The 17,022-nt window shown below is 25.7% G+C and overlaps 4 protein-coding genes across 7 annotated transcripts; 1 reads left to right on the forward strand and 3 right to left on the reverse strand.

Annotated features, from left to right (window-relative positions):
• The first annotated feature begins 16 nt into the window (after window positions 1-16).
• On the forward strand, window positions 17-2,328 carry LOC114127826 (cilia- and flagella-associated protein 20). Its single transcript, XM_027992160.2, has 3 exons — window positions 17-635; window positions 700-993; window positions 2,016-2,328. The coding sequence occupies exons 1-3, from the start codon at window positions 360-362 to the stop codon at window positions 2,040-2,042; spliced, it is 597 nt and encodes a 198-aa protein (XP_027847961.1). The 5' UTR covers window positions 17-359; the 3' UTR covers window positions 2,043-2,328.
• On the reverse strand, window positions 1,442-6,043 carry LOC114127825 (THUMP domain-containing protein 1 homolog). Its single transcript, XM_027992158.2, has 6 exons — window positions 5,708-6,043; window positions 2,682-2,843; window positions 2,483-2,593; window positions 2,319-2,407; window positions 1,986-2,224; window positions 1,442-1,775 (listed from the first exon to the last, which is right to left on the reverse strand). The coding sequence occupies exons 1-6, from the start codon at window positions 5,882-5,884 to the stop codon at window positions 1,651-1,653; spliced, it is 903 nt and encodes a 300-aa protein (XP_027847959.1). The 5' UTR covers window positions 5,885-6,043; the 3' UTR covers window positions 1,442-1,650.
• Window positions 3,676-4,425, reverse strand: LOC114127827 (UDP-N-acetylglucosamine transferase subunit ALG13 homolog). Its single transcript, XM_027992161.2, has one exon. It carries the CDS (start codon window positions 4,186-4,188, stop codon window positions 3,697-3,699), a length of 492 nt encoding a protein of 163 aa, XP_027847962.2. The 5' UTR covers window positions 4,189-4,425; the 3' UTR covers window positions 3,676-3,696.
• Window positions 6,044-6,828: 785 nt separating the features above from the next.
• On the reverse strand, window positions 6,829-16,665 carry LOC114127821 (disks large homolog 1-like). 4 transcript variants are annotated; one of them, XR_003592708.2, is made up of 20 exons: window positions 16,164-16,655; window positions 15,784-15,915; window positions 15,449-15,564; window positions 14,806-14,886; window positions 14,660-14,734; window positions 13,570-13,821; window positions 13,254-13,493; window positions 13,047-13,134; window positions 12,885-12,978; window positions 12,602-12,815; window positions 12,371-12,531; window positions 11,579-11,828; window positions 11,412-11,517; window positions 11,199-11,282; window positions 9,544-9,687; window positions 9,306-9,478; window positions 9,114-9,223; window positions 8,955-9,046; window positions 8,702-8,887; window positions 6,829-8,612 (listed from the first exon to the last, which is right to left on the reverse strand). XR_003592708.2 is itself a non-coding variant. In XM_027992152.2 (19 exons), exons 1-19 carry the CDS (start codon window positions 16,183-16,185, stop codon window positions 8,778-8,780), a joined length of 2,544 nt encoding a protein of 847 aa, XP_027847953.2. In that variant the 5' UTR covers window positions 16,186-16,655; the 3' UTR covers window positions 6,829-8,777. The 4 variants fall into 4 exon arrangements, 2 of the variants coding, with proteins under 2 accessions (XP_027847953.2, XP_027847954.2); XR_007605380.1 differs by having other exon boundaries at window positions 6,829-7,732; window positions 7,987-8,887; XM_027992152.2 differs by having other exon boundaries at window positions 6,829-8,887.
• Window positions 16,666-17,022: the final 357 nt, after the last annotated feature.

Here is a 17,022-nt window from a genome sequence, read left to right on the forward strand (position 1 = left end):
AGATTTCAAAATAAAATAAACAACATTATTTACTTTTTAGGCTATAATTCGCCAATTCGGTAGCGTAACAATACAGTCGTTTTGGATTAATTTGATTCATCGATTAACGTCACGCCGTTATTAGAAAAAAGTTAAGTTCTTCTATACAGTCAGATTGTTTCTTAACCGTAAATCGAGTTTACTATTGAACAACGCATTTTTCTTGACACGAATAGTATTAGAATTTTTTCGAAATGTTACCTTAGCAACTGTTATGTTACGTTCACTTATAATATATTGATCCAACTATTTTCTTTTTTTCTCTATTTCAAGTGATAATATTCTGTATTTCTGTTCTATTTATTAGTGTACCCTGCAATATGTTTAAAAACACTTTTCAAAGTGGTTTTCTGTCTATACTCTACAGCATTGGCAGCAAACCCTTACAGCTCTGGGACAAAACTGTTAGAAATGGACATATTAAACGCATTACGGATAATGATATTCAATCACTGGTGTTGGATATTGTAGGCACAAATATCAGTACAACATACATAACATGTCCGGCCGAAAAAACCAAAACTCTGGGTATCAAATTACCATATTTAATTATGATTGTCAAGAATATGAAGAAATATTTCACTTTTGAAGTGCAGGTTGGATAAGATGTAAAAAATCTAATTTCATTCTATTTTAACTTATTATATTTTATTGTTATAGATTCTTGATGATAAAAACATTAGACGTAGGTTTCGAGCCAGTAATTATCAATCAACAACTAGAGTTAAACCATTCATTTGTACAATGCCCATGCGCTTGGATGAAGGTTGGAACCAGATACAATTTAATCTAGCAGATTTCACTAGACGTGCTTATGGTACCGGATATGTAGAAACTTTAAGGGTACAGTTACATGCCAATTGCAGAGTTAGAAGAGTTTATTTTAGTGATAGATTGTACTCTGAAGATGAATTACCCGCAGAATTCAAATTATTTTTACCTGTTCAAAGTAAAGTAAGTTATTAACATTTATGATATATATTTAGGCTAAATCAGAATATACATTTTTTAAATATAGCTACGAAAAAAATTATTATTATAAGAATATAAATTAAAGAAACTTCTTTCGATCACTAAAATATTTTTTATTCCTGATAATTAGAATTCACTTAATTAAGTAGATATTTCTGCTATATTAATATATTATAGTTTAATGATGAAAATTTATAAAACATAACCAACTACTCTGAATAGTACCAATGAAAAATAATTGGAATTGCTGTCATATAATCCATGAGAAATGTATTTCTATAAAGACTGTTATATCAAATATGTAGTTTGTTGAACTACTCTTATTATTAAACTTCATAACCTGTAAACCACAAAAAATTTTTAAATAACAAAATATTGGTTAAAATAATGCACATAGAACAAAACTATACATAAAATAAGGTTCAATATGTTAAAATAAAATGAATATATTTACTGAAAATAACTTTTTAAATAATAATGTTTTACTTAAATACTTTAAATTTTTAATATTAATTAATTTGTTTACTTTTTAGTTTCTGAAAATACTATTTAACTGCACAAAATGAAATTTGAAATAAATAGACAAAAATATCTTATTGACACCTTTCAATAAGTATACAAACATAAATGATAGCTTATTTAATTTTCAGATATTTCAGTAATTTCTTCCTCAAGTTTACTTTCCGTGTTTTCCTCTTCACAATTTTCATCTTCATTTTCTTCTTGTTTTTTAACTTTAGGTGAAGAACTATTGTCACCATCACCTTATAAACAATAAATTAATATTTTATCGTACATAGATATTACATACAGTATTTTATATTTATTTATTGACATGTTATATTCATTATATTATATTGAAAAAAATATATATTCAAATCTCCTAAATTTTTATTATTTATTTATTGAATGTTGAAATATAATTTAAGTAATTCCTATAAATATTGAATTTTTTATGATAATTAAATATTTACCGTTTTCACCTTCTGCTGTTCTTTTTTCAGGTCGACCACAGACAGAGAGTAGATTAAACTTGCAGAAGCGACCATAATCTCTAACTACTGACAAACAACAGACAGATTTCACTACCTCAACAATAATAGTCATTTTAGCTCCACCAGATAAATCCACTGTATGTTGTCCAAAACTAACCACTTGGTTGGCCAATTCCTTGATCACTTCATCACGCTTCACTGAATTGTTATATCTATGGCTATAATATTATATTCCATTTAATTAAATATAAATTAATAATAATTTAAGGTTTTTGTGTGAGAATTTGATTTAAATAAAAATATTTTTTTTACTTGAACATAATTGCAAATGTTGTTGGTTCCGTAGAAAAATACTTTGGTAATAGATTTGTACAGGCTGAACTTATGGATACTAAATTTGCCTATGAACACAAGTGAAAAAACATCAACGCTGTAGAATACTATAGCAAAAAAATAAGGATAAGAATTTATATTACTTTGCAAGTAACTGAAATTGGAAGCATGCGTAAAAGAAATTTTGTCTTTTGCACTTTGGTTTTTTCTAAGTCTTCGAGTATTTTATACATAAGGTCACAAGGATCTTCAACCTAATAATAAATTCTTAATTAATTGTTAAAGATTTATAAAATTTTAGTCTAGTTAATTTAGTTTAATACAATAATATATATGACTTACAGTGGTGCTAATAAAAAGACAGTTTCCAACACCTGTAACAGACGGGCTAAATTTATTCCAATCAACATTATCTTTCTTGGACAAACTTTCCAATTCAGTATCTAATGAGTCCATAATATCTGTGGATTCTTCTACATTGCTAGAGATATCTTCAGATGGTTTCTAAATCAAAATCAATTTAAACATTAGATACATAGAATTTATTGGTAGAGTATACAATAAAAAAATATTGTATTTGCACCCAAAAATAATTAAATTTGCTTTAAAAACGAGTTTAAGTAGACCTTACTCTTATAAGGATTATGAAATATTATATCAGTTTATAACTAACCTAATTTACATTTCTAAGATCATTTTTAGAAAAAAAAAAAAAAACGTTTAAGATAATGAATTCTTTAGACAATAATTTAAGTGTGTAAAAGAGCCTTAAATTTTAACCCAAAGTAAACAAAATTATTAGAAAATGTAAGTATAGGATAAACCATAAATTTAAAAATATTTTAAATAAGTATTAGATATGTGACTAAAAATAATGAATAGAAATATAACTTGAAAATAACCAATAAAAAATTATTTAAACATGAATTAAATAAATAAATCATGTCATGTAACGTTAGTCTCTGTTATTTATCACATTTGCTTGCTGTACCAAAGATACAGATTGTAAATATATGTTTTAATAAAAAAAATATGAATAAGCAGGATCAATTTTAAATTTTAATACAATCAAAATTATAAAGATACTATACCAACAGGTATAGCGTCCTCTTAAAGAAAACATGTTTTCTAAATATATATTATATTATCTTGTTATTCATAAATAATAATTATGTTCAATAAATTGAACTACCAAAAAAATTATTTGTGAACATAAATACATAATACCATTATTCTATTCTGTGGTATAGTTAAACATGAATATATGACATATAGAAACATTGTTCCTATTTTAATATTGGAAGTACCTACATTAATAGAAAAAATTAACAAAATATTACACAATGATTAGACAAGTTTATATTTTTAAAAAATATTCAATTTGTTTACATATTTTTTTAGAATTATCAACTTTTACTGAATTTAATAAACTAAAATCTAAATTTTCAATACAATTCCATAAGTTTTCACAAGTAGTATAATATAAATATCTCTCTTCGCATAATTTTTCTGCCAATTCGCATTGATGGTTGTTCATTAACTTTTCATTGATTACCACTAACAAAGGTTTACCATAGTCTAATGCTTGCATTATGGAACCAGCTCCTCCATGACTTATTATTAGATCGCTATTAATCATATCAGGTCCAATATCTGGCTTAAATTTATAACTTGTAATTTCTAAAACATCAGAAGGTTCGACAACAAATGAACCATTTCCTATTTGAAGTATCATTGATGTGTAACCATTACGTTTCAGGGCTTGGAGGGTACGATGGTCAGTGACAGTATTAATTAGTTCATCAAATTTAGTGGTACCGACAGTGACAAACACTGTTTTAGTAGACATCTTGGTGGTCGGTACTTAGTGATGGTAGATGGAATGTCTCGATTTAATAGAAAACGAATACTTAGTGCGTATTTAAAAAATAACAAATTAATGCATATTTTAATTTGATATTAAAAAATAAATAATGTTTGTAGAAGTAAACAGTAACAGTAAAATTGTATTGAAATACGCTAGTTTAACAATAAATAGTAATATCAACAATTTATTATTTGGTGATTTTACATTTTGTACTGCGGAATGGTTTGTGATTTTACTATCATATAAAAGTGATAATACCTCAATGATAAAGAGTGGTTCACTAAGTGTTCAAAAACTGTACTGAATATTATTTAATACTATTAAAATTTCAATTCATTGAGTTCAACAAAAGTAAAATTTGAAATACAGTCCGAATAGTCCGATAAAATAAATTTTTTCTAGATTTTTTCCTTCAAAAAACAAACCGGTAGGTATTATAATTTATGTTTCTTGAATTCCCTATATCATGATTCGTGATATGATAGCCGAACAGAATACATAAAGAGTAGATACCTACTATATTGATTGTACAATTACAACATTTTAAATAGATTGAAAGTATACAATGTATTTTTATATTTATATTCTAATAATCTAAACACATATTATTACAATTAACAGTACCTGATTCACTAGTATAGTACCTAGTACGATTGATATTAATAATTATCTAAAGGAATTACAGACCAATACATTATACTCTTATTTAATTAACTCAAAACTGAATAGCTTCGAAATTTAAAAAAAACATATGTATATTTTTTACTAATAATTAATATTACTAATTATTATCATAACTATATCGACTATAATTTTTAAAGTTATACCTATATTTAATAAATCTTTAATGCTTGTCGTTTGTATTATTAAAATATGTATTGAGGAATAAATAAAAACGTATTCTATAAAGAAGCAAAATTATGCGATGCAGTACAGCTACTAATACTGTCAATGTTAAATATTTAAAACAATTAATCAATTTTTAGCAAAAAACGAATAAAAACAATATTAATTAGTCGCATTTTAATTATTTTGAGCAATATAATATAATATATACTTGTCCCAGCAAAAGCAAGGACAGGTAATAAAAAGATTAATCCTAATTTAGTTAGTCATTATATTTTTGTGTTTTGTCGATTAAATTTAAAATTACATCCATAGTAAACAGTAAACACAAATAATATTATTAATAATAGTATAAATTAGGGATAATTGATAAGTGAATAAAAATAGAATTCTACAATGATGCATTTAATAATTAAACATTTCCAAAAATGTAGAATTTAACTATCTTGGTAGGATTGTAGGTAGTAGGTACCTATACAAATATCCATGATTGAAGAAAAACAAATATGAGTAAACAAAAAAACCAAAACTTTTCTTTTGATAATTTTTAAATAAATTGTTATAAAACCATGATTATTGATTACTACTAATCAGTGTAAAATTTAAATTATGATACCATTTACTAATATATTTTTATCTAACCAAACAAACTTACCTCTTTTTCTTCACTGTATTCTCTTAACAAATTTATCGCTTCTTTCTGACAGTCTTTTTCGCCATAATTACACGTACACAAGAATCCTTTCATGTCTGGCTGAAGTTTATTACGATTGTCCTTAAAATTGTACTTCTTTTTAGCGTAAAATGATGATTTGTTCGGACGAGCTGCCATGGTTTAAAGAAAAGGAGTTATCTTATTCCAATATATAATTGTTCAAAGCTCTTAACAACCAAATATCGTTAAATTTTAAAATAACTTGGGTATAGACAATACACAGTGCACACAAGACGTAAGCACGCGTCGAAATCTTGAAATGCCAAGTTAATACATTCCGGCACGATTATATTATCTATTCGTGCGATAACTTTATCATTGATAAATGATAATAGTGATTGGAGCTCATCACAGAATAAATTTAATTTTATATTATACAAAATCTGTTTAATATGTTATTAATTAATAATTATTATATAGCACAATATATGATAAATATTTATTAATAAATTTTTATTAAAAAATTTTTGTCTCGATTACGATGCTTCTGTAAAGACTTAGAACATATGTTCTATGATATAAATAGAAAACAATTTTTTGTTTTGAATATTTAAGACATGAAGACTAGATATATCTCTAGTCTCTAGATATAATCTTCACAATCTCACGAATGAAAATAAAATTTTAAATTTCTTAACAGTCATTTTACCACTTATTACAAATTTTAAACATATACATAATATTAGAACCATATTTATTTTTTCAGAACCCAAAATTGTTATTAACGCCACTCATAAATACATTTTTGCATTAGAGTATTAAATCTTTTTTCTGTATTATGTAAATTATCATTTATGACAAAATGGTAAAAGTCGCATGGAATGATATTTATTTAGTCTCCATTAATATAATCATTGATACACCATACATGGTTAACATCAATACATCATAATATGACACATATTTTATAGGATAGGTGTGATTTAATAATGAGTGGCTGATAAGTTAAAAGGTAACTTAAATTTCCAGATAACATCAGGAATATATTAAACTTATACCTACATATATGTAATAAAGTAATACGAAAAGTGAACAAAAGACAGTAACTTATTTATGTTACCTATTCTTGATATATAATTTTATTTTATTGTTCAAAAAAAAGTATAAGATACACTTGAAAGTTAATAAATATATTTCCTAAAAACTTATAAATACACAATTTCACAATAAACCATTATATTTTTAGTACATTATAACAAATTTAAACATAAATTACTTCAACAGTTTAACAATGACTAGAATAGTTATAGTAATAAATCTTGATAGCAAACATAGTTAAATTTAAATTATAGGTATTGTTTAACATTTTTTATTTAGGTACTAAATGTTAAATAAAATAATAATAAAAACCTATTACCTACTCAATAATTAAATTCTATATTAATTTTTAGTAATACAAATTCTGTTTAAAATATCAAATAAATCCAATTGAACTACTTTTAATCCTGTTTAACACCATAAGTAAGATAAGACACATGCTAATTAATATTACAAATTTGTATATTTAATTTCTGATAAGTATAAATCAGTAAGAGGTTGTAATTTTTTTTTTAATACTTTCTTACTTGAAGGAACAAAAATAAAATTAATACAATTTAAAAAAAACTATTATTAGGTACATATTGATATTCGAAAAAGAAACACAATAATGAGATTAATCTATGTTATAAGTTTAATAAGTTAATATTAATTTATATTAAAAAACCATATATTATTTATCATCAGTTTTAAAATATTCAGGCATGTGATGCGCTTTAGAATTTAGAATATTAAAATTAATATTTTTATTATAGCACATGTCTAAAGGCCCTGGGAAGTTATTGTTACTTTTTACAAAAGAACACTTACTTACAGTGGTATATAAATAAAATGAATTTATCTATGATATATTCTCAAAATAAGTCATATTAATTGTAGTTAAATAATTTGGTAGCATCAAACATCACTTATGTGGTCGCTCCAAAACTAGAGAATTAATAACAGATTAAATTAATAATTAGAATAAAATAAATTTGATATATATGTTTTAAATATATAAATTATATGGTCTATAACTTATAAGTATTGACTTACAATAAGTGTTCATTAAGTAGATAGAAAAAAATGACTTACAACAGCTGATTAGTGCAAGTACATTTCAATTTAAAGACAATGATGAATAATTATAAAAACAGTTAGAGCTTTGTTACCATAAATAATCAAAACTCATATTAACTTACATTCATTTTTCTATATAATTTGTTGTATTCCAAAATTTCTTTTAAGGTAAAACCTGCTCAAAATCTACAAAACACATATCATTCACAACCATTGTCATTGACCATAAGTCATTAATGTCTTTGTTTATTTCTTCTAAATCTGAAATTTACTTAAAATGTTATTAAAAAAATTAATAATTATTATTTTCTATAGTATATAAGTTAATTTAATGGTTTTCAAACCAATGAATTTTGCACTGAGCAACCACTATAATAGTTATTGGCAACCACATCATAAGGAAGTTTTTGGTTTTCAGAGATTTAAAAATAATAAATATAATTACTTTAAACGTAGCAATTAAAAAATACTTTTTTAGAACTATATATATTTTATAATAAGTAGTGGAAGATAATCATTATATTGTTATACTTCTTAAAACAAAGGCCTAAAGCAATTTTCATTAAAATTAGTTATTTAACTAGTTTAACTTAAATTCCACTAGTATTAAAATAGGTATGTAATTATTATTTTTACTACTATATTTTTAATTCTGTAAGTAAATATTTGTTCCTTAGTAGTAGAATGTGTATATGCCGAGATTAAAATAACGATTTTCTTTTTTTTGTGCGAGTGTAGTCAAAAGAACCTGTAAATGTTACCTGTATTATTATTATTATTATTTTTTTTTTGCTGAATATGGTGTAGTATATATGATTAAATTTTGAAAATCTATACCTAAATGCATCTAAAGTAATTAGATACTTATGATTTTTTTCAATTACAATAATTACTACTTTCTAGTATATTCATTTTAGATAGTTAGGCCTTTATTTGGTAGCCACACATCAGGTCCTGAATGTTCATCAATAACATTTTTCACTTTTTCAAAAATGTCTTCAAATGAATCACCTTTTACAATAGCTGTAAATTTATTAAAACATATTAAATGAAGGAAATACATATCTGAGTGTTATTTAAATCTCTTTACCTGTTAAATATTCATAATAATCTTGTTCAACTTTCATTTCTTGATCATAAATTTTCTTTGCACGGTCTTCAGTCATTTTATCGCTGATTTTCCTGAATGATTATTTTTTTTAACAGTTAATATTATTAATATTTTTGATATTAACACGCTTATACTTACATTATAAAGTCTAGAGAAGATGCTTTAATAAATATGGTAATAGGATACAGATCAGCTGCTTGTAAACGTTTAATAGCATTGGAGCTTACATCAAGAATGCAATGTTTATTCTATATACATTCAAAGAAAACAATAAGAATAATTCATCACACAATATTGTATTCTATTTATGGTATGGAATATTAATCATACTTGTTCAGCAACTTCTTGGACTGAAGCTAGAGACGTTCCATATAAATTGTCATTAAACTGACCAGCTTCGATAAATAAATGTTCTTTGATATCACGCTCCATTTGTTCACGTGATTTTATGAAATGATAATGAACACCATCAACTTCTCCAGGTCGAATTTCTCTGGATGTGTCTATTTAATGTTCAAAACATATTATAATGTGTACAATCAATAGCTAATAATTTATGAATTATTACGAGGTACACATGATCCAAACTCTTCTGGATATTCTGATATTAGATGATCGTTTATTTTGTCTTTGTAAATTCCAACTACAATGACAGGGCGACTATAGCTTAATGTTTTCTTAACAACAGATTCATATGGTAAAGTTGGTTCTTCTAAAATTTATATATAATATTCAATTAATATATTTTAAAGAAAATAATTTTTATTTAATGTAAAAAAAAAAAAAAAACAATTGATATGACACAGTATTTCACTTAATAAGTAGTTCAATATATTTTAGCTGAATTATCTTAGATTGAAATGAGAATATTTTAGAAAAATTAAAAATATTAAAATATATATTCTAGGTCAATTTTCAAATATAGATAACATTATCTCCTTTAAGTTTTATACGAAACTTAAATAACTCAATTTTTTCCAACAACTTTGATGATTAAACTTTTTTTAAACCCCGCCAGTTGACTCACAGTGGTTTAACAAAACCACATTTATTTTGTCATATTTTAATATTTTTAGTATTTAAAACACATTTTGTAAGTATTATCTTACAATTGCCAACCATCCTGCTTAAAAAATGAGTTTCTAAAATTGTTTTGAAAATTTTAAAAAAATGTGTATTTATTTAAGATAACACTATTATTAAATATATGACTATTGAATGAAGGAACACCATGATTTCTACAACATAAAAAATAAGGAATTTCAGTAGTCCAAATTTTTTCATTAAAATTGTGGAGCTAACTTTTAACTGTTATGAATAGGTCAATTTTAAAATTAGAAAAAGTTGCTTGAAAAAAAATTAGCTATTTTAATTTAGTAATATGTGCTGCTATCAAAAACAAATATGTTCTATTGCATATGCAATATGCATGCACCACAAAATTGCAAAAAAAATTAAAACTGCCTTGATCTTTCTTAAAAATTTTAATTTCAATCAAAGGCTATTCAGCTGAAAATTTCAAATTACTATTTAAGTGAAACAAAGTGTACATGATACCTAGAAAAAAATACAATTCAATAAAAAGGTTATGATGAAATAAAATATTCTAAAGATAAGAGAATAAATGTTATACGTCATAAATGTTTATAAATACTACTTTTAATTTAAAATAATTCAAATTTATTTAATTTTAATCATATTATATTAAATAAATAAATAAATAAATTGTTGATAACTTAAACATAATTTTTATATAAATTTTTTTTTTTCATATATTGAGATATTTCTAAGGTATTTTTTGCTTAACGACAGCATAATGCAATATTCAAGTAGAGGTTAGAAATTTTGTAATATGATTTAGTGACATATTTTGACCTAAGGAATTTTAACAATTTATTCCACGTATAATTTTATTGTACTTGAATATGAAATGTAAACCTAATAAAAGTCTACATATTTGAATACAAAAAGGGAAAAATTAATATTAATAAAAACAAGGTTTCTAAAATGGATTAATTATTATGATTAATGTATAGGAAAATGTTGAATAGGTACATGCTAACTGCTGTTATCATGCAAATATATGGGTACTATTAGTTTTAAAAAGCATAGTATAAGAAAAATATTAAATTATAAATATTTCATGCTGTTAAACGGAAAATAATAAATAAATGGTTATGACAGGAAAGAAAGGATATTAATACCTAGTGAAATATCTCTTACCAACAAGTAGTTCAATTATGCTTATGCTGCTTAAATTAATACCTTCAGATGTTGGATCTTCATGAGTGTAACAAAGCATATAATCTGTAAACCCAATGTTTACTGTACAATGTGTATAAAAGGAAGAGAGAAGAATAATTCAACCAGTTTCAATGGGGGAATCATCTTAAACCATTTTTTAAATAAGATACTTAAAGGAAAAATATTACTTACGATCTTGGTCTGTTCCAGTACATTCCAAACGATCTGCTTTACTACGCATGAATGGAAACATACGACTTAAAGCAAAATTTTTTTTTTTCTTTTCCAAAGTGGAAGTCTAAATAAAATGAATTTGTTGTAGCTTGTATAAAACAGCATAACATAGTAAAAGTGTTTACTTTATCAATAAGAACTGGAACGTGTCCTTGAAATTTAACTGTACGATCCCTTGACTTTTGTTTTCGTTCCCAACGCTTTTTTGAAGGTACAATACCAATACGATCCTCTTCACCAGCTGGAACCAACTTCTTAGCTTGCCACCATTCATCGTCATTAGCATTAAGTATGTGTAATATGCTACCATACGTAAATGATATGCCACGACTCGGTAGACCATCATCTCGGTTTGGATCATAGTCAAACAAAGCCCTAAATATTTTATTTTGTGTAATAACTATGATTGTAAAAGGTTACTTTTTATAAAAAATACACATTTTTTGCTGTATATGGATCTAAAATAATTATAATCCATGTTTTTAATGTATATACTGAGTAATTTACCAAGGATGTGTATCCCCTAAATTAATAATGAAGTTATTTAAAATCAGATTTTTGGAATTTTTAGATACATTTGAAAATCATATTTTTGAATACTTGAGATTTTTTGTACCACTTAAGAAATCCAATAGCTATACAACATTTTGTTTTTCATTTAGGAATCCCTTTTTTTTTCTATTAATTATTATTTATTGGGCAAAATTTTATGTATCTAAATCAAGTTATTCAACTTAAACTATAAAGGGTAATACTGTAATGGTTTGTGTCTATAGCCTGAGCACCAACAATTGACTGTGTATACATAAATTAGATTAGATAAGACATTTGATAATACACAAAGAATAGATATGATTTGATTTGAATACAATAGTAGCTATACTAAACTATACCTAAATACCTAAATAACTACATACCTGACAAATAACTGTAATTTTTGTGAAGGTCTTGGTAATGTACTTGAAGACACAATAGCTTTCTTCATTATTTGTTCTTTGATGTCTGCTAATTTAATTTGGAGCCTATGATATTCTTCAGGCCGTTGTTGAGCTACAATAGTAACAATTGGTCCATCGCCCTAAAGAAAAATTTAAATTTTAAAAATTATAATAACTTAATTGTTAAAATTGCTGTAGAATAAATATTACTTTTAAAGCTATAGCGGCATCATCATGAGTGGCATTTAACATGTCAATTGCATTAACACTTAAAATACGATCACCTGGTTCTAAAATGCCATTCTGATCAGCTGGACTGCCAGGAGCCACATAAGAAATAAAAATGCCTTCTTTATCTTCCCCACCAACAATATTAAATCCTAACCCTTCATCAGACCGACGAATAGTGGCTACTTTTTCATGCCTGAAAAATTGCACATTTTTTATATATTTTTATGTTAAAATAAAATGTTAGAATAATAACTAAACATACATTAATGATATATTTTCACTGCTTGATTTTGATGAAACACTGGATTTAATTGGTGTTTTTGGTTTTATATAACGCATGCTAAGAGACTCTTTCACTAAAAGTTATAGTAATACAAATATAAACACAAAAGTATATATAACATAGACAAATAAATTTACATACCAATGACAAGTGTTACTTTATCGCCAGTTTCTTTAAGTGCAGCAACTGCTTCTTCATGAGTAACATTTTCCAAGTCTACATCACCATTCTTTAAATAAGTATAACAAATAGTCATTCATAAATTATTATAATTTTTGTGAACAAAAAAATATTTTACTTAATACTATTCATTATAAAATAAATATTTTAATTCATGTTAATACTTACCAATGTGTTTTTAACAGCTATCAGTTTATCACCTACTTCCATACGACTATCTTTGTGAGCTGCACCACCTTCTAAAATCTTTGTAACATATACTCCACTATCTCCAGGTAAATGTACATTACCAACACCTCCAGCTATTGTAAAGCCAAAACCTCCATCTTCTTTTTCTAGTTCAATCTCTGTAACTGTATATGATTTTTCTGGTTCAACAAATCCATCCTTTTTGCGTCGTTTTACATGCTAATTGTTTATAAAGTATAAAAATTAGTTATACATATAAATGAGTAGTTAATTAATAATTTAAAACAGAACATACTAGTGTAACAACATCTCCAGCATTCTTAAGAGCAGCCACAGCAAAACTATGAGGAACATGTTCTAATGACTGATCATTCACTTTTAAAATAATATCATTAGCACGAAGACCAGTTGCACCAATATCTGGACTAACCCGGGTCACAAGGACTAATGACTCTGAATCCACACCACCAGCAATGCTAAAGCCTAGGCCACCAGAGCCCCTTTCAACTGTTATTTTATCATACTCCCAGTATTCAGTTTCATCATCCTAAATAATTATTGAAAAATTATTTAATTATTTAATACAGACACATTAAAATAGTTAAACATATCTTAAATAATAATTATTTACTACAATATTAAAAATAATAATAGTATCTTTTAATACAGAAGATAAATTCCAATTTACATGAAATAAAATAAAATAAAAATTATTCAAAGTAATAATGGTAGACATCAAAGACGAAGCACATAATAAAGTTTTAAGAAATATTCAGCTAATAAAATAAACCCTTATTTCTATAGCACTTGATAAATTAATTAAAAAAAATAAAACAGTCAATTAATTTAAGATGAACTAAAAAATTATTTAATAATTTATGCAAATATTTAAAGATAATAATTTGTATCTCTTATATAAAGGCATAATTGTACAAAAAACCATAAGCAACATCAGTATCAAAATGGGGGTTCTTTGTACATCATATTTCAAACATAATAATAATAAAAATTAATTTTAAATTTTTGAGAAACATAGCGACTAATTTAATAAGCTCTTTTGTCACATCGAACGTGTACACTCAATTTTCAAAAGTGCAATAGTAAAATAGTAAAATACAACAATTTTAATGTAAAATCTTAATAAGTATGTTCAATAAAATCTAATTTAGCTAATATTAATGTGTACAATCTTAATCTCAATTTCAATTTGAGTTTTCAGTGTTATAACTAAACAGATTATAAAACAAAACAATGTTTTAGGTCAACTGTTGTAAAAATTTTTCTCTAAAAATTTACTTTTTGTGATATCATTTCAATTGTTTATTTTCTAATTAATTAAAACTTCCATCATTAACAATTATTCAACTATATTAGGATATACTTACAGTTTCAAGATTAGATTCTTGTTCAGTAGCATCACCACATGACTGATTGCCAGTATGTCCACTCAGCCCATTAATCTAAACAATAAATTAATAAATATATATATATATATATAAAATAAACACAAAACATTTTTTTAAGCACATACTTGACAACTTATATCCACAAATTCTTTCTTTTTATAATCGCGTTGACATTCAGTTTCCAAAGGTTGAAAACTAAGATCACTCTGTTAAGACACATGATCAACAATTAGAATTATTAATAACATATTTTGGCTAAGTATATTATAAACATAATATTTTTAATTTTACATAAAATATCTAAATAATGTTTCACATATAAATTAAAAACTAACAATTATTATAACCATTGATGTTATCAGACTTTTAATTAATTTTATTAAAGTTTGTTTAAGACAAGGTTTAAGGCTTATGTCGCATGTATAAGTTTGTATATGCAATAAGGCTATTTAATAAGTAATAAAAATTGTTGTTATTCAGGCAGTAACCAAAATTATACTTGAATACTAAATAATGCATAGGTTATAATTTATAATTTTAAGTAGGTATTGAATTATAAGTTATAAGTACCTGTAAAAAGTTTATTATATAAGGGATCGATTATGTTCTATAACCTAATAAACACTTTGAGCCCATGTGGATTACTTAAAGTTAAGAATCTATCATTATTTGTAAATATTTACAATGGATGCAATTATGTTCGTATGAATGTCAGTTATTTATAAACTAATGAATACATTTCTAAGAATAAGACTGAATGCTTATTACCAAACCAACTTTAGCATCAAATTGATCCATGATATATTTTTGTGCAATTGATATATCTTCATCTGTTACAGAATGACTTTCATCTTGAAGTGCCAATTCATAAAACTCTTGTATATCTAAAATAATAAAAAATAATATGAGCAAATTCAGAGGATTATTATTGAATGCAGTGCTATGTTATGTTACCCTACTAATCAACTTCGTATATATATTTATCAGTTATGTAAACAAATATTTGATTAACTCATTGACTAATGGTTAAATCTTAAATGTAATTAAATAATATAAAAATTAATTTTAGTTGATGTATGATCAATATTATAAAAATTAATTACCAACGAGAGCCTGAAAAAGCCTTGACTTAAAAACACTGATCACTATCTTCATGACGACTTGAAGATCATTGTCGGGTACGGTGGAAAGTTTTGCATGATAGTCTTCCAGGAGGGCTAAAGCCCTAAGGGTTTCTGTGATGACCAAAAAAAATAAATAAATAAATAAATAAAATAAAATAAAACAGGACCTAATGATAAAAAATATGATCAAACGAAGATTTCATAGTAATATAATAAATACAGTGCTAGTACTGGCCTAGTAGGTAGTACACAATACTATTATATTATTATTTGTGACATATATAATTATATATTATTATATAAACGTCGAAAGTTGACTTATGTTTTTTACAAACATTAATAACATCGTCGATACTTACCGTCTTGTTTACAGACTGGCATTTTCGTGGTAGAAGCTTTGTGTGCAATTGTATGTTATTGTTACTTGGTACTGCAGAATAGGTTTCTATTTAGTCCTTTGAATAATAGGGTTTTACGAGGCGTCGACGGCGACGGCCAATAACCCAAAGGGAACGAAGGACGCGCACACACGCACGCACCGACTAAGGGGATTCGATGACGGCGACGCACTAACGTTAAGCGCGAGACGTCGAGGAAAAATCAATCGCGTCAGCTGTGCAACGTTAGTGGGTCACGTTGGCGAGGGTAACGTTATTGTAGTTGTAGCTACCTACTTGATTTTATAACTGTTTTTTTTTTTTTTTGTACGTTTTCCAGTTTTTGACGGCGTAACATTGGATGCTAGCCGGCCACCTAGATATTATAGGAATAAAAATAAGACGTTGATGATAATAATTTATAATCATATAGTAAAGAAATGTATGAAAAGAAGTTGAATAAGTATTAATTATAGTAATATAGTAATGTGCCGGAACCGGGTCATTCGTCTTCGCTCGACTGTGATCCGGATTTCCGACGAATGACAAGAGTACGAAACTATCATCATTTATAATTTATATCCTAAATCATAATTGTTTGTTTGCGGAAAACTCTTCGGGGCCAGGGGTGTGGCGGATGCTGGTTTCTTAAAATAGACGGCGTTTAAAAATACACGTTACCTCCACCATATGTCTCCTTGTCATCACTATCGCCCGTGAAACCTACCACAGACGACGACGTGTTGTGTACTACTGTGCTAGCCACTAGAATAGTATAGATAAACCACAACATTAGGAATAAAATAAAAAATAAATAATTCTATTTATTTTGAATTTTGTG

This window comes from Aphis gossypii, chromosome 3 (assembly GCF_020184175.1).
Source record: "Aphis gossypii isolate Hap1 chromosome 3, ASM2018417v2, whole genome shotgun sequence".
Taxonomy (NCBI): domain Eukaryota; kingdom Metazoa; phylum Arthropoda; class Insecta; order Hemiptera; family Aphididae; genus Aphis; species Aphis gossypii.

Coding starts and splice junctions, on each gene's coding strand:
- LOC114127826 (XM_027992160.2), top strand. CDS start 360: ATGTTTAAAAACACTTTTCAAAGTGGTTTTCTGTCTATACTCTACAGC. Junction 636..699: donor ATTTCACTTTTGAAGTGCAG/GTTGGATAAGAT, acceptor TTATTGTTATAG/ATTCTTGATGATAAAAACAT. Junction 994..2,015: donor TTTTACCTGTTCAAAGTAAA/GTAAGTTATTAA, acceptor TTCTTTTTTCAG/GTCGACCACAGACAGAGAGT.
- LOC114127827 (XM_027992161.2), bottom strand. CDS start 4,188: ATGTCTACTAAAACAGTGTTTGTCACTGTCGGTACCACTAAATTTGAT.
- LOC114127825 (XM_027992158.2), bottom strand. CDS start 5,884: ATGGCAGCTCGTCCGAACAAATCATCATTTTACGCTAAAAAGAAGTAC. Junction 2,844..5,707: donor AATACAGTGAAGAAAAAGAG/GTAAGTTTGTTT, acceptor ATTTTGATTTAG/AAACCATCTGAAGATATCTC. Junction 2,225..2,318: donor ACATTTGCAATTATGTTCAA/GTAAAAAAAATA, acceptor ATAATATTATAG/CCATAGATATAACAATTCAG.
- LOC114127821 (XM_027992152.2), bottom strand. CDS start 16,185: ATGCCAGTCTGTAAACAAGACG. Junction 15,916..16,163: donor GCCAGTCTGTAAACAAGACG/GTAAGTATCGAC, acceptor TGGTCATCACAG/AAACCCTTAGGGCTTTAGCC. Junction 11,829..12,370: donor AAATTACAGTTATTTGTCAG/GTATGTAGTTAT, acceptor TAAAATATTTAG/GGCTTTGTTTGACTATGATC.